This window comes from Chiloscyllium plagiosum, chromosome 2, assembly GCF_004010195.1.
Source record: "Chiloscyllium plagiosum isolate BGI_BamShark_2017 chromosome 2, ASM401019v2, whole genome shotgun sequence".
In the NCBI taxonomy this organism is placed as follows: Eukaryota; Metazoa; Chordata; class Chondrichthyes; order Orectolobiformes; family Hemiscylliidae; genus Chiloscyllium; species Chiloscyllium plagiosum.
The window spans coordinates 130,757,506-130,781,540 of record NC_057711.1 but is presented as its reverse complement, the minus strand read 5'-3'; the positions used below and the strand labels follow the sequence as shown (position 1 = coordinate 130,781,540).

At 41.3% G+C, this 24,035-nt stretch overlaps 1 protein-coding gene across 5 annotated transcripts in view; it reads right to left on the bottom strand.

Moving 5' to 3' along the window:
- Positions 1-2,189: 2,189 nt before the first annotated feature.
- dock8 (dedicator of cytokinesis 8) overlaps positions 2,190-24,035 on the bottom strand; it is a 300,402-nt gene continuing 278,556 nt past the window's right edge. For all 5 annotated transcript variants that reach the window (XM_043718191.1, XM_043718205.1, XM_043718201.1 and 2 more), the window contains 8 exons: positions 21,795-21,926; positions 20,188-20,322; positions 19,713-19,802; positions 17,868-18,104; positions 13,446-13,589; positions 10,795-10,901; positions 6,523-6,693; positions 2,190-3,540 (listed from right to left, as the gene is read on the bottom strand). In XM_043718191.1, coding sequence (XP_043574126.1) covers positions 3,474-3,540; positions 6,523-6,693; positions 10,795-10,901; positions 13,446-13,589; positions 17,868-18,104; positions 19,713-19,802; positions 20,188-20,322; positions 21,795-21,926 — 1,083 coding nt within the window. In that variant the 3' untranslated portion in view covers positions 2,190-3,473. The remainder of the gene's footprint in view (positions 3,541-6,522; positions 6,694-10,794; positions 10,902-13,445; positions 13,590-17,867; positions 18,105-19,712; positions 19,803-20,187; positions 20,323-21,794; positions 21,927-24,035) is intronic.

The window sequence follows — 24,035 nt, the reverse complement described above, 5'->3', positions numbered from 1 at the left end:
ATTCTGAGCAATGTGGGCTATGGTGAGATGTGTGATAGAATCAGCCAAGAAGTCTGGTGATAGCCATCTTCATGTCAGGAGCGTCACACTCCAGCTTTCATGTTTTTCGCAAGTAGTGTGGCAGGGTTCTTGCTAGGCTGTGGTGAGTTGCCAAATTGGTGGAGGTTAAAGTTTGTCAAGTGTCTCGTTGACAGCCCAACTCACTTCATTACCATTCGGCTTTCTTATCTTTCAAAACCTACCAAACAAGCTCAGAATCGCGAAAACTCAATATTGAAAGCAGAGTGATAGTTGGTGAGTTCAGGTCACCATTCGCACCAAAGGAATTCCATATTCGACACTGATATTGATACTGATATGGAGGAGAAAGTGAGGACTGCAGATGCTGGAGATCTGTGTCGAGAGTGTAGTTCTGGAAAAGCACAGCAGGTCAGACAGCATCTGGAAACTCACGATCCCTGATGAAGGGCTTTTGCCCAAAATGTCGAGGCTCCTGCTCCTTGGATGCTTTTCCAGCACCACACTCTCGACGCTGATACTGATATCTCAGATCTTCTAGGGCCACAGGAATCTCAAAATCACTACCACTGGCATCCAACATGTGACAGCCATTGAAAACCCTTTTGGCACATCTCCAAACCACTATCAGGATGCTTCTGCATTTCAACACTGCGTTAGCAACTATCATGTCATAGGGTGGATAAATAATCTTACAATGTAGCTGCAGTCGATTCATCGTTAGAGGTGATGATTAGGTCAAGCTGGATATTATCAGCATGCATGTCAAAGCTAACCCTGTGGTTATAGATGATGTTGCATCAGAAATAGACTTTTGTGCATCAATAGAAAGAATGGTACACGAGCAGGGAGAAGTCATTACAAGTGATTCTGAAGTTTAGATTAATTTATAATATAACCAGGAGAGAGCTGTGCCACGCTGCTGGGAGACACTGGAGGAGGATGGTGTGGTAAAATGGATCAAAAACTGCAGGCAGCTTGAGAAGGCCATGAAGGATGTCATTGACGATTTTGACAAGAGCTATTTCATGGCAGGTGTGAAAACACACCCTATAATTATGAGGTTTATATGATTGTAATGTTTTGGAATAGTGTCAGTAACAATAGATTTTTAAAAAATGATTGGTTCTGAAGTCTGCTTTCCAACACGCTTAGCAGGTATGCCAGAATGTGTTAATAGAGTCTCGATAATTCTTCTCCTGACTATGCCAGGTCCAATTTCCTTCCGATGGTTGTGGATTCAGCTTTCTCCCTGTGATTTTAATTTATTTGCAGGGAAACCTGTAATTTGATCTCAAAAATGGCTTGCTCTGAGCTGTTGTCTTTTGCAAGGTGAAACACATTAGCCTTGCATCCAGATATAAATGTTTATTGGTTTTCTTGTCCTTAACTCTTCCATCTTAGAAATAAATAGATATTTTCCTGCGTAACTGTTTATAACTTTCAACACATTGTGGGATTCTGAGAGACTCAGAATTGTGACCTCCAAGACAGCAGCTATTAGCTGCAAAAATGGACAGCGTACACCATCACCGTTTACAGGATGTAGGCATCACTGGCTTGATGAGAAGGTATTGCCCATCCTTAAATTACACAGAAGACAGTTAAGAGTCAACCACCTTGCTGTGGGTCTGTAGTCACACGTAGGCCAGACCAAGTAAGGATGGCAGATTTCCTTCCCTAAAGTGCATTAGTGAACCAGATGGGTTTTTCTGCAATTGTTCCATGGTCATCATTAGACTCTTATTTTCAGACTATTATTGAATTCAAGTTCCACCATCTGCTACAATTGGACGGCTAACACCAATGCAGCTAGATGGGATGAATGACACCTAAAATATTTTATTTTCTATCATTTGAGGTTACCATGTGTGAACAGTTCAGTCATATATTTGCAGAACCAATTTTTAAAATTAATTCTGCTACATTCTAAAAGTGAGCTTTCAACTAGCTATGCTATATGCATCATTTAAAATCTAAATAGAAATGTAAAAGGAACATAGTAATTACTCAGGATTGAACAAAACAGCTTAAAACACTGAGTAAAGAAGTTATATGTCTAATGACTGTATAAAGTCTTCAATATGTGACTTTGATTCCTCTTAAAGTGATTTTAGTTGTCAAACAAAATCAAAGCAGATTGTACAAGGACTTTAGAAGCGTCACAGTGCTCCCATTGGTTGACAAGTTTTATTTTGCATGGTCAGAAGTTTCTGTACACAAGATAATATACAAATGAGAACTCAAGGCAGTTTACAAATATCAATAATAACGAGTCTAGAAGCATATTTTGCAATTTGGATATCGCCGCTGAGCAATTCAAAATTACATCTCTGAGCAGATCAGCTTTTATCGAAAGAGGATATCTTATCCAAGTTAAAGGGAAATAAAAATAACATAAACTTCCAGGATGAGACTGCATAAAGAATTAATTTCATTTGCCCAGCATGTCCCATGTAATCAATGAATCACTTTCTGATAGTCACTTAGTAAATCATCACATCCTAAAATCAAGTGTTTGGATGTCCTTATTCATTTTAACGTCTTCATTTGGATCAATTACGTGGCAATACTGGGAATGTTATATTCTCAGACCACAAGCATATTGCATTTCATTGAATGTTTAAAATAATCCTTCCTTCATTGGTCCATACCTGTTTTGGATAATAGGATGTCATAGATCTGAACTTCAGAAATTAAACAGTGTTGTAAAGTTGCAAGGTAAATATCATTCTGGACTTATTGTGTCTCAAATATAGTTAGTATATAAATTCACACCCATGAAGTAGTCAAAATTGCACTGAGTTTAACAACAGAGGTATATGAGTTGCAGAACAGATTACAGGCACCTAATAGCATATATATATAAGATATATACACTGAAAAAACATCTTGATTCAAATCCAATATTATATTTTAACAACAAGATTCTATCAATAGATCTAAGACAAAAAGTGCTATCACTGTGTTTAAAATTCAATGACAGTCTCAAAAAGAATATGTAATAGGCTATATACAAACGTAACAGAGAGGAACATCAATATAACAACTAGCTGTACTTGTGGTTCTAAAATACACTGCCAGTTCATGTAAACATTAAACACAGATCTATTAATTGGTCAGGAATACAATGACAGGGCAATAAATGCTCCCAGCTGATATCATGGAGAAATGCAGGAAGACATGGCATTAAAACCACTTTTGTGAGTTGAATTTTCAAACAGCAGCTTAAAATGACACTTGGCAATGTTGTCTGCACGTGAAATATATGATATCAGTATCAGTCCATGGTTGTTACCTTATTAAAAGTGCTTCACCTTTTAAAAATTAATCAAGTTCAGGTTACATACTTTTCACTCATCTGCCTTGATGGCTTTAAGCACTCAATGCATTGCCCTTATTGCAAATGAACGATGAAGGACAAATCCTAGTGTCTCACATTGACTCGGATTCCATCAGCTGTTCTGTGCACTTGATGGTGATGTCTCGTACTTTCTGAAACTTGATCTTTTAAAGGATCCCCTTAAAGTAGAAAGAAAAGTGAAGAATATTGTGTAACTTGTGGTGCATCAGGGAACATTACGATAAAACAGGAACACCACATGATTCTTTTTCCAGTTGAGATCCTACTCATTAATGCAACGTTTTCCCTTTCTCTGTGAAATACATTGGCTCAACCTGAGTTTTTTCTGACGGTGCTACTTTATCTAAGTGGTAGATACCTGACACCAGACAGTGGGTGCTCAGAGTCAAACTGAACCATCAGGGGATCTCACTGAGAGGCTTTCCAGACTAACTGGCTCTATTCTGTGAGGTTTTGAGCAAGTTGCCATACATTGATGCACTTTGAGATTTGGGATAACAAATCCCTGGCACTCATAGAGGCTGTGAAGCTTAAAACAATACAATGGGAACAATGGATGCTCTGTAAACTCTGAGAATGTTGGAGATTCTGTAAAATGATGTTCTGCTACTTAATGGGAAAGTGAAGATGTACCGACTTCATCTGCCGTCTCACATGCCAGCTATGAAGGAGCCTCCTGTCTCAAAGTGGAGTTTCCCACTGAGTACAGAGCAAGATTATACGTTGTATAACAACTCCTTTAAAAATAGCAAATGCTTCAAAAACTAGGTGTTTGACTTCTGTAAGAAAAAAAAACTAAATATTTGGGCACAATTCAGAATCAAAGAACTTTATCTGGAATATTGAACTCTTTAACAAAATATACGGCTGAGGTTTCACGTTCCTTGACCCAGTTCAAATGCAGGATGGTTTTCTTGGAAAGAAACCCCCAGTCTACCTTCATCAGAAAGCTCAACGGCTCCTGTTGAAAATTCTGCCTGAATTACAAACCCAGAGAGGGAAATTCTGCGGCTTGGAGTTGCAGTATCGCCAGAGAGCCCCTAGTGTACCAGATGGAGGGTCACTGGTTGGAAAAGTAGATGTTGTTGTTGTGGTTCTGTTCGCCAAGCTGGGAATTTGTGTTGCAGACATTTTGTCCCCTGTCTAGGTGACATCCTCAGTGCTTGGGAGCCTCCTGTGAAGCGCTTCTGTGGTGTTTCCTCCAGCATTTATAGTGGCCTGTCCCTGCCGCTTCCACTTGTCAGTTTCAGCTTTCCGCTGTAGTGGCCGGTATATTGGGTCCAGGTTGATGGAGTTTGTGGATGAGTGCCATGCTTCTAGGAATTCCCTGGCTGTTCTTTGTTTGGCTTGTCCTATAATGGTAGTGTTGTCCCAGTCGAATTCATGTTGCTTGTCGTCTGCGTGTGTGGCTACTAAGGATAGCTGGTCATGGCGTTTCGTGGTTAGTTGATGTTCATGGATGCGGATCGTTAGCTGTCTTCCTGTTTGTCCTATGTAGTGTTTTGTGCAGTCCTTGCATGGTATTTTGTACACTACATTAGTTTTGCTCATGCTGGGTATCGGGTCCTTCATTCTGGTGAGTTGTTGTTAGGGGGCAGTGGCTAGGTTCTGTGGTTGGAGATCGTACGGAGAGTCAGCAGGGGGGTTGTGCACAATGTTCCTTCTCCACACAATACTGACAGCCTACCCCCACTGGATGGTCTGATTCCTTCTTGTGCTGGGACCCCTGTTGTTTGTAATATACACAAATGATTCGGAGGAGAACGTAGGTGGCTTCATTAATAAATTTGTGGGTGACACAAAGAATGGGGAAGCTGCGGATAGTGAAGAGTATTGCCTGAGGATACAGCAGGACATAAATGGGCTGGTGAATTGGGCAGAGAAATGGTTTAATCCAGACAAATGCAAGGTGATGAATCTTGGAAGATCTAATGGAGAACAGAAGTACATAGTAAATGGCAGAGCTCTCAGAAGCATCAACATGTGGAGGGATCTAGACGTGAGGTCCACACTTTCTTGAAAGTGGCAACACAAGTGGATAAGGTTATCATGAAGGCACATGGTATACTTACCTTCATCAGTCAGGACATAGAGAATAAAAATTGGAAAGTCATGATGCAGCTGTATAGAACTTTAGTGATGTCACATTTGGAATATAATGTACAGTTCTGGTCACTACACCATCAGAAGGATGTGGAGATTTTGGAGAGGATACAGAAACAGGACGTTGCCTGGTTTGGAGAGTGTTAGCCATGAGGAGAGATTGGACAAACTTGTTTTTCTTTCAGTTGAATGTCAGATGCTGAGGGGAGACATGACTGAAGTTTACAAAATTATGAGAGGTATGGATAGAATGGATAGTCAGAATGTTTTTCCAGGGGACATAGGTTTAAGTTAAAAGGTAGTAAAGTTTTAAGGAGACATGAGAGGCAAGGTTTATACACAGAGGGTGGTAAGTCCCTGGAATGTGCTGCCAGTGGAGGTATTAGAGGCAGATACAACAGCAACATTTAAAAGTCATCTTGACAGATTTAGGAATAGACATGAATAGAGGGATATGGACAGCATAGAACCAATGGTTTGGAGCTTATAAAGGTGTCATGGGTCCGCACAGGCTTGTTGGGCCAAAGGGCCTGTTCCTACGATGTACTGTACTTTGCTCTGTCTCACCTGGAATTGACGCAATTGCAGCCTCACTGGATCAAGTCCTTTTGTGGTTGGCCATTGACCCTGACTGGCAGTGGGACAGGGTGGTTGACCATTGGCCCTGACTGGCAGTGGGACAGGGTGGTCAGGCATTGGCCCTGACTGGCAGTGGGACAGGGTGGTTGACCATTGACTCTGACTGGCAGTGGGACAGGGTGGCCGGCCATTGACCCTGACTGTAGTGGGACAGGGTGATTAACTAATGACCCCCTTGCCCAGAACTAATTTCTGAGGCAATGAAGTGGCTTGATTAATAAATTTGTGGACGACACAAAGACCGGGGAAGCTACAGATAGTGAGGAGTATTCCCATCCCAAGATGTCTGATTATCTGATCCTCACACATCCTTGCTGTCCCTTCTTGGAATGGAAACATTCTCATTACAATCACTCTATTTGTTACTAAGGAATAAAACTGCAGGGTTTGGATCTTACTTGCTCTCTCTGTGGATTTTAACCACTGGTTTATACAGGTCTGGGATCTTGCGCCCAATCATTGGTCTTAGGTTCTCCTTCAATTTGTTGTAATTCTTCTTCAGTTCTTGTTGATATTCCTTTTGGTCAGTGGCAATCAGCCCTTTGTTCTTCTCCACAGCCTCACCACATCTGGACAGAAAAGACAACATTAGTAAAGACCTAAAAATTGCTGGAAAAGCTCAGCAGGTCTGGCAGCATCTGTGGAGAGAAATAAGAGTCAATGTTTCAGGTCAAATGACCCTTCCTCAGATCTGGTGAAGACCCATTCAGTGAAAATCAGTAATTCATCAGTGACCGTAGCATTACTTTATTTAATTCTCCAGTCAGGGTCAATTACTGTTTGCATTCTTCAGACACACCCTCTAATTTAGGTTAAATATTCCTTTTTACTTTCAACTTGAACATTTTTTTTTGTTAGTCATTTATTTCTTCTCCTTTAGCTTGGAAGATAAGATGTTCCCTACAGTAATCTTATTTTCTCATCACCCACTCATGGTGTGCAGAGACCTCTCTCAGACTCTCCCTTGCTCTATCCTTTTGGTAACTCAGTGTAAAGTAACAACATACACCACACACACACACACGGGAAAATTCCTGCCACTTAACATTGGAATAGTGGGGCTTAGCAACATACCATTACAGCCCATGAGAGGGTGGTAGCAGCAAAGAATTAAGAAGGAAATGGAGATTTATTGCCAGGGTGTTGGAATTCACAAGTAGGAAAGTTTTGCTACAGGGAATCTCTCTGTTTCTAAGGTGTATGGTTACCTTCCCTTTGCTCCACCCTTACTATAGGGTATACAGGATGTCAGTGAGGCCTCACCGGGAGCTCAGTGCACAGTTCTGATCCCTGCATGTAATAAAGGATGCACTGGCATAGGAGGCAGTTCACAAGAGATTCATTTGACTGATTCCTGGGATGAACACGTTTGAACTTCATCATTGAAAAGAATGAAGGTGATTTTATTGAAACATGCAATGGGACTTGATAGGGTAGGCATTGAGAAGATGTTTCCACAAATGGGGGAGTTGTGAACTATGGGATATTGAGATAGAATAAGGGGACACTCATTTGAAACTCAGATACAAAGCAAATGTGAATGTCTGAAATTCTCTATCGCCAGTTGTGGCAGCTACATCACTGGAAGTATTCAAAGAGGAGGGAGATAGACCTTTGAAGTATCAGGGAATTGAGGGCTATGAGGAGCTAGCATGAAAGAGAAGACAAGGCCTGAGACAGACCAATCACAATCTTGTCAAAGACTTGAGGGGCTGAATTATCTACTCTTGCTTGAATAGTGAGGAGGGCAGAGGGTAAACAGCCAGGTGTTACACCTTCAGCGATAGCAAGAGAAGGTGCCGTGGGGCTCAGTTGCAATGTGTAGGTTGTGTTAATCACTGAGTCCATGTCTCAAACTGGGGAGCGGGGGGTGGAGGGGGGAGCATCTGGACTCAGGATGAGTCTGCCTTCTTGAACCACTGCAGTCCAACTACTCTGGGTTATTCCACAATCCAGCGACAGTGAAGGAACGGCGATATGTTTCCAAGCCAGGATGGCAAGTGGCTTGGTGGGAAGTAGCAGGGGGTGGTGTTTCAATGTATCTGCTCCTTTTGTCGTTCTAGTTGGATATTGTCGTAGGTTTGGAAGGTGCTCTCCGAGGATCATTGGTGAATTTCTTGGTGAGTGCCAGACTGAATTTAACATAGATGGGGACAATGGGTGAATTCATACTGAAACCTCCCAAAGTAGCCAACAGAAATCCATCACTGTGACAACATCTGTAAGTGTGTACAAGAGTGAGAGAGAGAGAGAGAGAGAAAGACACATAAAACAAGGAGCTGGGCCTCTTTTCAGAACTCTTCAGATGCTTCTCCAACCATAAACCATTCCTCACCTGTGTTTTTGTAACCTCACCAGCAAGGCCATCAGCAGCAAATGGGAGGGTGGTTGGAGAGGCAGCTGGCAAGGTCAGTAGCTGGGGTGAGAAGGTCCCTGTGGGGGTGGGCACTGCCAATAGCTGGGTTCAAGGTGAGTTCTGCCGGCTGGCTTCAGGAATTAGTGTCAGGGGAGTGTGGAGGAAGGGGCGTATGGAAGACAAAAACAGCTCTGCAGCTTGGGGAGGCTGCAAGAGGGAACAAGGAAGCAGGGTACTTCCAGTAAGGATTCTATTCCATTCTCCCTGTTCCTCCATCTTTGATGTATCTGTTTTGATGATGCCAACTTCTATGGCATGGGTGATCTGAAATGTCCACCTTTTTCCTCAACCAAGGATTCCCTCATAATGTCGCTAACAGAACCCTCAGCCGAGTTGGGCCATCCCCTGCACTTTGGCCCTCACCCCCTCTCTTCCCTCCCACAACAGCAATAGGGTCTCCCTTGGCCTCACCCATCACACATATTCCCCACCCCTCCCTTAACAGCATTCCTCAGGAACAGGTTGGTCAGGGACACCCTGGTCTAATTTTCTTTCATTCCTAAACCTCCACACTGCCCCCACACCCCCACCCCACTCCAACCCACACACACACACAGACACACACACACGTACACTGAGCCCCACAGCACCTTCTCTTGCTGTCGCTGAAGGTGTAACACCTGGCTGTTTACCCTCTGCCCTCCTCACTATTCAAGCTGCCAATACACCTTCCAGGAGAACACCTTCCACTTCACTCAAATTACTCTATTGTATTTGCTGCTCACAATGTGGTCTCTTCTGCAGAGTGGTGAAACTGTGGAAGGAATTGCCACAGAGGGCTGTGGAGGCCAAGTCATTGAGTGTATTTAAGACAGACATAGAGAGGTTTTTGATTAGTAAGGAGGTCAAGGGTTATGGGGTTGAGAAACATATCAGCTATGATCGAATAGTGGAACAGACTCATTGGACCGTACGGCCAAATTCTGTTCCTATATTTTATACTCTTATAATATTCAAAGGGAAACACATTAAAATAACAGAAGGAAATGAAACCACACTTTGTGAACAACCCAATTTTCTGAGTAATACTATCAGGCCTTTCAAGGGCAAGCTTTAATGCACAGTCACTGAGTGACTCCATATCAAAAATAACACAAATGACAAAAGATGGAGGAGGTTTAAGTGCAGCAAAAACACAAGAACAATTTGGGAAAATTAAAAAAGGCACAGGCTTTTCATCTTGGGAGTCTGTTCTGCCATTTACTGAGATCATGCTGATCTGTGACCTAACTCCACATACCTGCCTTTGGCACACATCCCTAAATACCTTTGGTAAACAAAAATCTATCTCAGATTTAAAATTAACAACTGAACGGCATCCACTGGTGTGTGTGGTAGAGAGTTCTAAACCTCTCCCACCCTGTGTGTGGAAGTGCTTCCTAACATCTCTTGTAGAATCATAGAATCCCTACAGTATGGGACAGGCCATTCAGCCCATTGAGTCCAAACTGACTCTCTAGACTCAGCTCCCACTCTCCTTAATGGCCCTAATTCTCAGGCTATGCTCTCTAATTCTGGAATCCCTAAATAGTGGAAATTGTCTGTCTTTATCAAGCCGTCTTTCCATTGGCTGAGCTGCAATGCCTGTTTCTATACCTATATAATCCTGTGTGGGAACATTGTTTTGTGTTTTTGCTTTATTCCTCTTTCAATTGATAACTTTCTCTCTTTTCCTTTGACAAGGATATGGTCTTAAGGAAATCAGATGCCCTCTAGCATTCCACCTCAGATGATCATTATTCAGGTGAAATCTTTGACATTATAGAACTCTTCTGCCTTGTCTTTTTCTGGTGTGTGTACTTCAAGCATAAGTCATTAAATACACTGGTCAGTTTTCTCTCTGTAATCAGGCTGTGGGGTCAAATATAACACTTTAATTGCTACACCCGCTGAAGTCAATAAACCTGGTACTGAGTGGGATCATAGCTGAAAATGTGTTGCTGGAAAAGCGCAGCAGGTCAGGCAGCATCCAAGGAACAGGAGAATCGCGTTTCAGGCATAAGCCCTTCCTCAGGAATTTGATTCTCCTGTTCCTTGGATGCTGCCTGACCTGCTGCGCTTTTCCAGCAACACATTTTCAGCTCTGATCTCCAGCATCTGCAGTCCTCACTTTCGCCCCACTGCGTGAGATCATACTGAGCATTTTTCAGATCTACACTGCTCATTCATTAATCGGAATACTTTGCTCTATCTTTAAAGATTTCCACTTTTACAGGTTCAGCAAATAATTCATCCTCTATTTCACGTAACTTACCGCATGATAAACTCTTTGAAGCATAACCTTAATTTATTGTGATGTCTGAAGAGCTTTGAATCTTCTGGAATTTCCGCCAGAAATACTTGTGCTACTTCTAATGGACCCTGTAACAAGTGGATAAAACTGACATCAGACACTGGGAAACAACAATGCTGCCTTGGTTACTGTGTTAAGACCACTGACAAAGTAACGTACTAAGACAATCTATTTTGATTCTCCTGTTCCTTGGATGCTGCCTGACCTGCTGTGCTGTTCCAGCAATAAAGTTTCAACTTTGATCTCCAGCATCTGCAGACCTTACTTTCTCCTATTTTCATCTCTGCAATATCACTCAACTCCAACCCTGCCTCAGCTCATTTGCTGCTGAAAATACATTTGAACCATGACCAAATGTAGGCAACTTGGCCTAGAGAGTTCTTCACCATTTGATAGGAGCATGGGCCGATCTGATTGTGGCTTGACCTTTATATCCCTTTCCATCCCAATACTTTTTACTTCCTCAGCAATCAAGAAACTATTTAACTCAGTCCTGAAAATATTCCCCGTCTCTACTGGTCTGTAGGAAAGAGAGTTCCACAGGCTAACGATCATCTGAGAGAATAAGAAATCTCCACAACTGTGTCTTAAGTGGAGAATCCTAATTTTTAATAGGGTTCTAGAAGTGTTCTAATCTCTTCCAGTATCCACTCTGTCAAAATCTCTGAGGATTTTAGATGTTTCAATAACTTCACCTCACATCTTTTTAAACTCCACAGCCCAACCTGTCCAATGTTTAGAATCATAGAGATGTACAGCACGGAAACAGGCCCTTTGGTCCATCTTGTCCATGCCGACCAGATATCCCAACCCAATCTAGTCCCACCTGCCAGCACCCGGCCCATAACCATTCAAACCCTTCCTATTCATATACCCATCCAAATGCCTCTTAAATGTTGCAATTGTACCAGCCTCCACCACATCCTCTGGTTTTCCAGCTCTAGAATAGCCTGCTCTTTGATTGATTTTAGACTGTGTTGCTCCAAAAAACTGTTCCAAAAACAGTTTATAAACTCATCTTCCAAGCCACCTTTATTTAATCAATGTATAGATTAAAATCAACATGATTATGATTGTAGCTTCCTCACAAGTCCTCATCAATTCATTCTGAGTACCCTGTCCTATGGTATATTTACTATTATGGTAGGGTGTGGCTATAAAATACTCCCCCAAGTGACTCCTTACCCTTGCTACTTTGTCTCTATCCAAACAAATTTAATACCTTGATGTTTAGAATCAAGCTTATTTCTCAATATTATACTGATATTTTTGTTAATTACGACCCAATCAACTTTTCAAGCTTCCTCAGTCAAAGCCTTGGTCACCTTTTATCTATTTCTCTGCAATGGCTATTAGATCATAAATGCTTATTTCCATTAACTATTGACAATTCATCCAATGTGTTATGAGTGTTATGTCCATTCAGATAAAGATGCCATATTCCCAGAGAACAATAAAGCTGCTCTCTCATGAGAGACAGATAGAGAGACAGAGAGCGAGAGATAGAGAGACAGAGAGCGAGAGAGAGAGAGATAGAGAGAGAGAGAAAGAACATTCTGCACTGCAAACTGTCCAGCCAACAGACCACCTTCCCATTCAGATACAGAACCTTTGATTCTATTGTTTTGCTTTTCTTGTAGACAGGGGCGATATCTACTGGTGCACTGTTACATTTGGGTGTTTTGCCCCTTCCTCCAACACTGATTATTATTCCCTTCACTTCATTGGCTTTGGTCCTTTCTCTTTACCATATTTTCCCTCACATGTTGCCCCACCATCACTAATTAGTTTAAAATTATCTCTATCACTCCAGTTACACAATTTACCAGAACACTTTGCACAGTTCAGGTGAGGATAGCCCCAATAATCTAGCTCCAACTTTCTGTACCTAGCTATGGCTCTACATTTGACTGTTCCAGTCTTGCCTGGCCTCCCACATTCTATCCTCTATAAACTTGAGGTCATCATAAACCTTGCTACTATTGCCTTTATTTGCTCCACATCCAGCTCACTGTACCCTCCTTATACTCAATGATCTCCATGGGATCTTGCTTTTCCTCCAATTTAAATCCCTAACCTTGTTTGCAATTTCCTCACTTTCCCAAATCCCCATTGAGACGAGGGAAGCATAAACTAATGCTACATATCTTTTCTAGCTATTCAATACTTGCTTGGGAAAATGAAGAAGGTGGCCGCTCCATTAATTCCTGGCAATATTTGAGAAAGTTTTACATACATCATTGTTCTTATTTATCCAAAAATGTATCCTGTATCCTGTAAGTACCACTTCATAAATTGATATCGAAATTCACTTTCATTGTTTACATGACTGAATTCCAAAATAATAGTAAAATGTATTTTAAGCAGCTTTCATAGGTAATTTATTAAGCTTCATATGTAAATAGAGTTTGTTCTATTTTGCAATGGAGCTGCTATCTTAATCAGAAGCTGTGAAAAGTTTTTTCTTTGTAAATCCCAACCCATGCCTACACCACCAACATCACTTCATACTTTGAAAGGAAAAAAGCACGTGTTAGATCTTTAACTACAGAATCACAAGGCTGACATATACAACTTCACAGTAAGGAATCTCAAACTGCTTGATGCAGTACCTGGTTTACAGTAGCTCCCACCGAACCTTGTAGCACCATCTGAAGCATCTTGGGATCTGGAGGTTCCTGTTGAGTTGCAACTGCTAACTCGAGTGTTTTCTTCTGCATATCTTCAATAGCTACCTCAATAGGTGTTAGAATAAACTGCAAAATAAACCAGCTAGGATTATTTCTTTCCAGGCTACAACAACTGAAAAACAGATTTAAATTCTATTCTCAACAGAAGTATACTTCTGAGGCATTGGATGGCACCAGATGTCAGAAGTTAAAACCTTAAAGATATTGGGACTTACTATTCACTGCCATTTCAACTAAAAACATTTTCACTCAAGAAACATTTCAGTTGTATTTGCTGATGTCACGCCCTATCTTAATTTTAGCACAGCCCATAGGAATGGACAGGCAGGATTTTGTGTTTATTTCAATAAAATTCATACCTCAGTAAACAGTCTGTAATTCCAAAGTAAACATAACAAGAACAAAGAAAGAAGAAAGAACACTACAGCACAGGAACAGGCCCTTTGGCCCTCCAAACCTTGGCTGACACATTTTGTCCTTCCACAATAAAACTGTCTTCGCTTACAGGATCCATATCCCTCTATTCCCTTCCTATTCATGTATTCATCCAGGTGCTGCTTGAATGCTGCTATTGTGTCTGCTTTCACCACCTCCTCTGGCAATGCGTTCTAGGCACTCACCATCCTTTGTGTGAAAAACTTACCTCATACATCTCTTTTAAACTCCATCATCAACAACCCCTACCCCGTGCACCTTGACCCTGTGTCGCCTAGTAATTGACCCTTCCACCCTGGGAAAAAGCCTCATACTTACCACTCTCACCATGCCATTCACAATCTTATAAACTTGTTTTCGGTCACCCCTCCATTTCCTGCGTTTCAGCGAAAACAAACCCAATCTATGCAACTTTCTTCATAACTCAAATCCCCCCACACCAGGCAACATCCTGGTAAACCTTTCTGTACCCTCTCCAAAGCATCCACATCCTTCTGGTAGTGTGGTGACCAGAACTGTAGGCAACATTCCAAGTGTCACCTAATTAAAGTTCTATAAAGCTGCAGCATAACTTGTCTATCCTTATACTCAATGCCCCTTCCAATGAAGGCTAGCATGCCATAAGCCTCTTTTTTACTACCTTACCTACCTGTGCTGCCACCTTCAATGATCTGTGGAGCTGCACACCCAGATCCCCCTGCATTTCAACACTCCTAAGGGTCTGTCATTGACTGTATAATTGCTACCTATACTTGACCTTCCAAAATGCACCGCCTCACATTTGTCCAGATTAAACTCCATCTGCCATTTTTCTGCCCATGCCTCCAATTGATCTATATCCGGCTATAGACAGCCACGGTGAAAATAATAAACTGCAAATTGTGAAAAGAAAGGGCATTTGGCTGAACAATTTTGCAGTTGACCTGTCTCTTATTTACTATATCTCCCTGTGCTGTTCTCAGGTTTCACCTTCTGCTATCCTGATGGCGCCATGCTTCTCCATAACCCACACCTTGGGACAATAACCACTTAAATTCAACCAGGAAGTGAGCCTGGGCTACAAGTGTATCATTTAGTGACTAGCTGTTATTTGCATTTCACACAGTCAGTGCTATTCAAGTTGATGTTTGTTTTATATTTTCACAGCCCTTTAACATTTTTCATTATGAAATGCACAGCCATTGGAAAGCTTCTGCTGCATAAAGGCAAAGTACACATTTTGATTAAAAAGATTTCAAACCTTTTGTTTCATCCCAAACACAAGAAAACTTTCTGGCCCAACTTGTGAACGCAGTATGTTTCTATTAATTGATAAATATATTGTATATGTTCTTAGCTAATTGCCCATCCCTAACTGTGCTTTGAAAGGCAGAGGGGAGCTCAGTTTTTGAACCTCTGATATCCATTTGATGTAGGTACACACACAATATTGTTAGGGGAGGAGTTTGGGATTTTGACTAGGAATATTGTGCACAGTTTTGGCCTTCTTATCTGAGAGAAGATGCTGTGGCTCTCTCTCTCTCTCTCTCGTGCAACAAAGTCTTACCAGACTGATTCCTGGCATGGCAGGAATGATGTATGAAGACAGACTTGGTTGGTTCAGGCTATATTCATTGCAGTTTAGAAGAATAAGGGGGTTCTCATAGAAACCTTTACAATTCTACCAGGACTAGACAGGGTGAATGCAGCAAGGATGTTTCTAATGACTGGGGAGTCCAGAGCCAGGGGTCTAAGAATATAGGATAGGCTATTTCAGACTGAGGTGAAGAGAAATGTCTTCACCCAGAGAGTGACGAGCCTGTGGAATTCTCTGGTTAAGAAGGTGGTTGAGGTCTAAAACATTGGATGTTTTCAAGAAGGAGTCAGGCTAAAGGGATTACAGCATATGGGAAAAAAATGAAAATAGGGGACTGAGTTGGATAATCAGCCATGAACATACTGAATGGTGCAGCACGCTCGGAGGGCTGCAGGATGTTCCGTATATCTATGTGAGGGAATGGTAATACATTTCCAAGTCAGGATGGTAAGTGGCTTGGAGGGAAACATGCAGTTGGTAATGTTTCCATTTCCTTTTAGATGGAAATAACCATGGGAGTTTGGAAGGTGCTCTATAAGGAGCTTTGGTGAATTTCTGAAGTGCTTCTTGAAGCTGGCACACACTGTGGATCTTTGTGAAGGGAGTGAATGTTAAAAGGGCTGGACTGCATGCCAATCAAATGGGCTATTTTGTACTTGATGGTGTTGAACTTCTTAATGTTTTCAGAGCTGCACCCATCCAGGCAAGTGGGGAGTATTGCATCACACTCCTGACTTGTGACTTGTAGATGGTGGACAGGCTTTGGGTTAGTCAGGTTCTTAGCCTTGAGCTGCTCTTGGAACGACTGGATTTATATGGCTATTCCATTTAAGTTTCTGGTCAGAGGTAACCCCCAGGATATTGGTAGTGGGGGATTCAGTGATAGTAATGCCACTGAAAGTCAAGAGACGGAGCTCAGATTCTCTCTTATTGGAGGTGTTTATTGCCTGGACTTTGCGAGGCGTGAATGTTACTTGCCACTTGTCAGCCCAAGCCTGGACATTGTTCAGAACTTACTGCATTTGAACATGGACTGCTTCAGTATCTGTGGAGTTGCGGATAGCACTTAACATTGGCCAATCATCAGCGAACATTCCAACTTCTGATCTTCTAATGGAGGGAAGGTCATTGATGAAGTATTGAACATGGTTGAGGCTGGGGCACTTTCCTGAAAAGCTCTTGCAGAAATGTCCTGGAGCTGAGATAACTGGTCTCCAACACTTCTTTTTTGTGCCAAGTATGACTCCAACCAGCAGAGAGCTTGCCTCCTGATACCCACTGATTCCAGTTTTGCGAGGATTCCTCGATGCCACACTCGGTCAAATGCAACCTTAATGTCAAGGGCTGTCACTCTCACCTCCCCTCTGGGATTCAGCTCTTTTGTCCATATTTGAACCAAGGCTGTAATAAGATTAGAAGCTGAGTGGCTGTGGCGGAACCCAAACTGTGTATTACGGAGAGGGTTATCATTAAGCAATTGCTGTTTGATTGCACTATTGATGAAACTGGTCCATCATTGATGATTGAGAGTAGATTGATGGGACAGTTACTGGCTGGGTTGAATTTACCCTAAGTTGTGTATTGGACAACATTTCACATTGTTGGGTAAATGCCAGTGTTGTAACTACACTGGAACAGCTTGATTAGGGGAGCAGCAAGTTCTGGAGCACAAATCTTCAGTAGTATTGCTGAAATGTTATCAGAGACCATAGCCTTTGCAGTGTCTCATATCTTGAGCCATTTCTTGATATCATGTGGAATGATTTAAATTGGCTGAAGATTGACATCAGTGAAGTGGGAATGTCAGAGAAGGCTAAGATGGATCATCCACTGAGCACTTCTGGCTGAAGATAGTTGCAAATGCTTGAGCCTTATCTTTTGCACTGATGTGCTAGGCTTCTCCATCATTGATGATGGAGATATTTGTGAAGCCTCCTCCTACAGTAAGTTGTTTAATTGATCACTGCCATTGTGTACAACACATTGCTACATTATTTGATGCTCATGCTGATTGGTTGAGGGACGGCCCTGAAGCATGTGCCAAGGAAGTGAATTGGGCAGAAATAAGAACCAAATAACTGGAAAAACTTAGCAAGCATCATCTGTGGAGAGAAACAGAGTTAAACTTTAAGGTCAATGACCATTTCTCAGAAATGATCAGTTCTGTTTTTATCTGTTCCTCTTTTAGAATTTCAGCATCTGCAGTATTTTGCTGTGTATTAGCAACTGGTCTTTGGTCATTCAGTCTTTTCTAGTTCAACAATTTTCAAAAATCTGTGTTTCTTTAAAGTAGTTCTTAGGCATGTTTTCAAAACAGTTAGTTCATATATTACCTCTTCTTTCTGAATGACATTAATTCTCGTTTTGATGTAAGGGAATGCATGCTGGGTTGTCAGGATTGTCTTCCTCTTGTATTGTTCTTTCAGGTCTCCCCGAGGACGTCCATCCTTCGTGAAGGGCGTGGTGTACATGAAGCGCCGAAGATTAAAATTCTTTTCAAAATAGGTGACTCTATCTTTCATTTCATAATCATCAAAGAATGGCTCCACAAATGTTATTTGTATGTAGGCCTAGAAACACAAAGTTTGAAATTATAAAATTTGCAAGTAATTTTCTTTGGTAATGTGTACCAATTGTTGAGGCATGCTTCATTTTTGTTTTCATTTAGTGAGACAAGTGTTCCTGTATCAGAAGCAACAGGACTGACTACTGCTCTGAAATAATCTTTAGGATCTATGTGTTGTATGGAACATTAGAAAGAGTGAACTGATATCAAGGTAAGCTGTTGAGAGTGTGGTGCTAGAAAAGCACAGCAGGTCAGGCAGCATCCGAGGAGTAGGAGAATTGATATTTCTGACAAAAGTCCATCAGGAAAGACTGATAGGTCACAGCTGCCTGACCTGCTGTGCTTTTCCAGCACCGCACTCTCAACTCCAATCTCCAGCATCTGCAGTCCTCACTTTCTGGATTAGAGTGGTGCTGGCAAAGCACAGCAGTTCAGGCAGCATCCGAGGAGCAGGAAAATTGACGTTTCGGCAAAAGCCCTTCATCAGAAATACTCACTTTCGCCTATCAAACTAAGCTGTGCCCATTAGAAACCAAAGTACAGTTTGGAGCTAACCACTTCTGTGCCTGGTATCTGTCTTAGATACATCTTAGATTGTAATGTAATTGGATAATAAGCACTGTAGTGACTTGCACTGTTCAGCGTGATTGAGACAATCTTCTCCTGAAGACTGTTAAAATGTTTAAATATTTGCCTGTGGGATGTGGGAATTACTGGCTGGCAATCATTTATTTCCCTTGAGAAGGTGATAATGAACTTCCTTGAACTAGTGCAGTCCATGTGCTGGAGAGCACTTTGTGTGGACATCACACCCTCTTCCCCATTTTGTATCAGCAGTTTAGACTAATTCCAATAAGGAGGGTCAGTGGCAGTGAACCTGGCTAAGGCATCTCAGATCGTTTAGCTGCACCATATCCCACACGGTGACCGTGGGCAGGGAATAGCTAAGAGTGCCTCATTGCATATTTACCAATGCAATTTTACTCTAACTGGCACAAATTTACTCTGCCTTGTAAGAAGATGGCTTGTCTCCATTCAGAGTCTGTTTAATGCTGAAATGTTGTTACCATAACGCAGGATAAAAATTCAGAAAAAAGCTTAGACCTGAAAAGATATTTTGAAAATTATGAAACAGAAAGGAGTTTGAGCAGTAGATGTCATTTCTGCCTTCAAGCTAGAAGCTCAGGATTTGATGGCCAAACAAGTTGATTATCAACTTTAAATTCTTCTAATATAACCAACGGAAGGCAGAGAGAGCAGAAGAGATTTCTGCTCAGCATGTGAGGGAAAGAAATTGGAGCGTCACCCATCTAAATCCACTATTAGAGGCTACACTTATCAACTAAAAGTGGATGCTGCTACAGTAACTGGAGTCCATTGGGCGTCAATTGGCTTGACACCCAATTGATGCCAAAACAATGAGGTTTGATTCCTGTTCCAGCTGATGTGGTTTTGGCACCTACTTCCTTCTCCCTACCTGTGGTGGAGAATGTTGCATTGGGAGTTGGATCCACCTTCAGGCAGAGAATGCAAGAGCGAGAAGGTGAAAGAAAAGTCAAATTTTTAGGAGGAATTGCTTCGTATTGCACATTGCAAGTCATTTTCAACTGACCTTGTTGGGATCCAACTTGCCCTTTTCGACAGGGCTAGAATCTTTAATAACCTCCACAGCAGCATCACCAAAACACTGTCCATAAAATGCCTATTTGAAAAACAACACAGGATCCATGATTTTAATACCATTCATCAAATACTGTTACTCAATACTACCATCAAAACCAGCAGAGTTTGGTTAGTTGCTAAGCAGATTTTTGTCATTGAAGAAGCTCTATTTTTGAAGAACATCAACACGTTAGGCCAAAATGTAATTGGATTGCTTTCCTGAGTCACTGCTGGATTTGCACATTGCATATTCAATGAGGAGCTACAAAACCTGAATAATATCTTTGGGGAGAGAAGGCAAGAAACATAATGAAAATAAGTTGTCAAATAAAAGGGAGATATTTGAAAATGTTGCAATTCTGGCAGAGGGATTAAAGATTGAATAATACCATCTTCCACACAGACTGATGATGGATTATGCTCACCTCCAGCCGATGAGAAATTTCTGGTAGTTTGGTAATGGCAGGTTCTTTGTAGATATATTCCTGTTCATCCAAATCCCCAAATTTCGCTCCATAGAATGCAACACGGAAATACGTGCCAAACATCCGCTTAGAACCCTTGTGAAAAAAAAGCCATAACTTTAATGTAGATAATGAAAGATGGGCAGCAGCTGGTAGAACAACATTAGTGGCATAATCCTTGACTGTTCAATTATATTTAGAGTGACTGACATCTTTACATGAAGCTGCTTTGTGGTATTAACTAAATCCTAAGAAAACACCATCTATTAGAAAGTGTTAAAACAATTCCATGCTGTACGATTCTATGACTCCATACAATTACAACATTTAAAAGACATTTGGACAGGTACATGAATAGGAAAGATTAGAGGGATATGGAACAAATGCAGGCAAGTAGGACTCTTTCAGTTTAAGAAACCTGGTTAGCATGGGTGAGTTGGACTGAAGAGTCTGTTTCCATGCTGTATGACTCTATGACTGTATGTTACAAAGGTAAAAAGGAAGACATTTTGGATGGTCAAGCTCAGTGAATTATCATGTCTCAGTCACGAGCCATGATGTGGAGGAGCCGGTGTTGGACTGGGGTGGACAAAGTTAAAAATCACACAGCACCAAGTTATAGCCCAACATGTTTATTTGAAAGTACTTGATAGCTTGTGATTTCAAATTGGACTATCGGACTATAACCTGGTGTTGTGTGATTTTTAACTTCACTCAGGGAGCTCATTCGAAATCAAGGCTGGTTATTCCATGCGTTGTCACAAAAGTTGAAGATTTTATCAAAGCAAAAAAAAATTCCCCAATTTGCATGTCCGTTTAGACCAAAGTTTACCGAAAGAATGGACCAGAAATTTGTACTCAATAAGAATTACTATTCATTAGAAATAGATTCTATCTTCAGGTAAACAATTATGAACTGGTAATGTATAACTCTACCAATTAAACCTCCAACCCCATTATAAACTCCCCTTACAAACATAAATAAAAAGACACACAAAAACATTGGTGTTGTGGATGGAGGGAAAAACTGCGAAGGCAAAAGTGAGGACTGCAGATGCTGGAGATTAAAGTCAAGAGAGTGGTGCTGGAAAAGCACAGCAGGTCAGGCAGCATCCGAGGAGCAGGAAAATCGATGTTTCGGGCAGGAGCCCTTCAGGCTTTTCCAGCACCGCTCTAATTTTGACTGGAAAAACTGTGAAGGCAGTTTAATGGTCCCCGTCCATAGGATGGCTGAGATGAATCATTGGCTGTATATTTCTCGCTCCCTCTCTTCAGCTGTTTCCCACAGTTGGGGGATGGTGGGGGAGGGGAGTAATAGGTGTCATTCAACTGACTGGTTCTTTGAGATCTTGCTCTGCTATTTTTTATTAATTTGACTCAGTTAGTGGCAACATAGCGAACAACTGTCAGGCGTGAATTGCTCTTCTTTGCTCACAGACATCTATGAAGCTATGCATGTACGAATCATCATGTATGTTGAAAGCGGTTCTTTCCCATAATAATGAATAATCCTGAAAAGAAATGCTTCAGACTGAGAAAGTCTTCTGTACCGAGACAAAATAAATTACCTTTGCTGTTATGCTTTCAAATGCTTTTTTGAGCTTCTCATGTATATAAGCCAATTTGTTGACATCTCTATGGGCTTCTTGAATTGGTATGACAACTTTGTAGACTTCATTCACACTTTCAAACATGCAGGCCTAAAGGAATGACAGAAGAGCATGTGTTAATATAGTCGATAGTGTCAATATAATTAACTGCATTAACCATTTAATTCCTCAAGATTAAAGTTAGATCATTCCTCCTATTATGTTAACATGGATAATAGGAGGAATGATCGAACTTTAGTCTTGAGGAATTAAATGGATAACTTTATTATCCTAAAGTTTGGTCTCCTAATCTGACCAATATAAATCCCACGGAATCAATAGACAGCAAAGTGAATTATGCAGATATTTTGAGTTAAATTGAAATGAAGGAAAGAACAGTTAAATTAAACTGTTTCTTGATGTGCTCTGTCAGGAATAGACATCACTGGCTCTAAATTGGTTTGATACACTGAATTTGGGTTGCATCCCAGCCTCTGAACATCTGAACATTATGTGAAATATTTAAAGCTTTTCTTTAGAACTCATGTTTTGCATTCGATACATGCTGCAGACTAGCTGAGTAATTCCAGAATTTTCTATCATTACTTATTGTCTATTTAAGAAACAGTGTTACTCAGGGCCAGAGGTTTGAAACATAAACAGAAATTTATTTTTAATCTGAGCATCTTTTTAAAAAAAAATCATTTATAGGATGTAAGCATTGCTGGCTAGGCCAGCATTTACTGCTCAATCCTAATTGTTCAGAGTCACCCACACTGCCTTCAGTCTGGAGTCACATGGAGGCCAGATCAGGTAAGGATGCCAGTTTCCTCCCCTAAAGGACATAAATGAACTGGATGTGTTTTTACAAGAATTGATAGTGCATACATTTCATTTGATTTGATTTACAATTGTCACATGTACTGAGGTACAGTGAAAAATGTTGTTTTTCATGCGAATGAAACAAATCATACCTTACATACGTACATCAGGTTAATAGAACAGAATGCAGAATATTGTGTTATAGTTACAGAGAAGGTGCAGAAAAAGATCAACTCTAATATATGAGAAGTCTGTTCACAAGTCTGATAGCAGCGGGGAAGGAGCTGTTCCTAAATCTGTTATAGAGTTATAGAGATGTACAGCACAGAAACAGACCCTTCAGTCCAACTCGTTCATGCCAACCCAAATAGTCCCACCTGCCATCACCCAGCCCATATCCCTCCAAACCCTTCCTATTCATATACCCATCCAGATGCCTATTAAATGTTGCAATTGTACCAGCCTCCACCACTTCCTCTGGCAGCTCATTCCAGCCTCTACATGAAAAAGTTGCCCCTTAGGTCTCTTTTATATCTTTCCCCTCTCACACTAAACCTATGCCCTCTAGTTCTGGACTCCCCAACCCCAGGGAAGAGGCTTTGTCTATTTATCCTACCCATGCCCCTCATGACTTTAGAAATCTCTAGAAGGTCAACCCTCAGCATCCGACGCTCCAGAGAAGATAGCCTCAGCCTATTCAACCTCTCCCTATAGCTCAAATCCTCCAATCCTGGCAACATCCTTGTAAATGCTTTCTGAACCCTTTCAAGTTTCACAACATCTTTCCGATAGGAATGAGACCAGAATTGCATGCAATATTCCAACAGTGGCCTAGCCAATGTCCTGTACAGCCGCAACATGACCTCCCAAGAGAAAACATGATTTTGATTTTTGCCGCATCTCAAAAGCAAACAGGTTACCAGACTAATATCTACTGTTGACAGATTATCTGTTTTAATCATCAGAACTAAGAATACAATAATTCCATCAGTAATAGCAAAAACTTGGTTGAGCATCAAATAAGTATATCTACATCAGAATAAAAAAAGTTCATAATGCAAAATTTAACAGCAGTCCTATTGGAACGTGTTTTCAAACCTCTGTATCTTCTCCATAATGGAAGACGGTGAAGGAGAGTATAACCGGGGTGGGAGGGGTCTCTCATTATGAAGAGAGTGTAACCGTGGGAGGGGTCTCTGATTATGAAGACAGTATAACCAGGGTGGGAGGGGTCTCTAATTATGAAGACAGTGTCACCGGGGTGGGAGGGGTCTCTGATTATGAAGACAGTGTCACCGGGGTGGGAGGGGTCTCTGATTATGAAGACAGTGTCACCGGGGTGGGAGGGGTCTCTGATTATGAAGAGGGTATAACCAGGGTGGGAGGGGTCTCTGATTA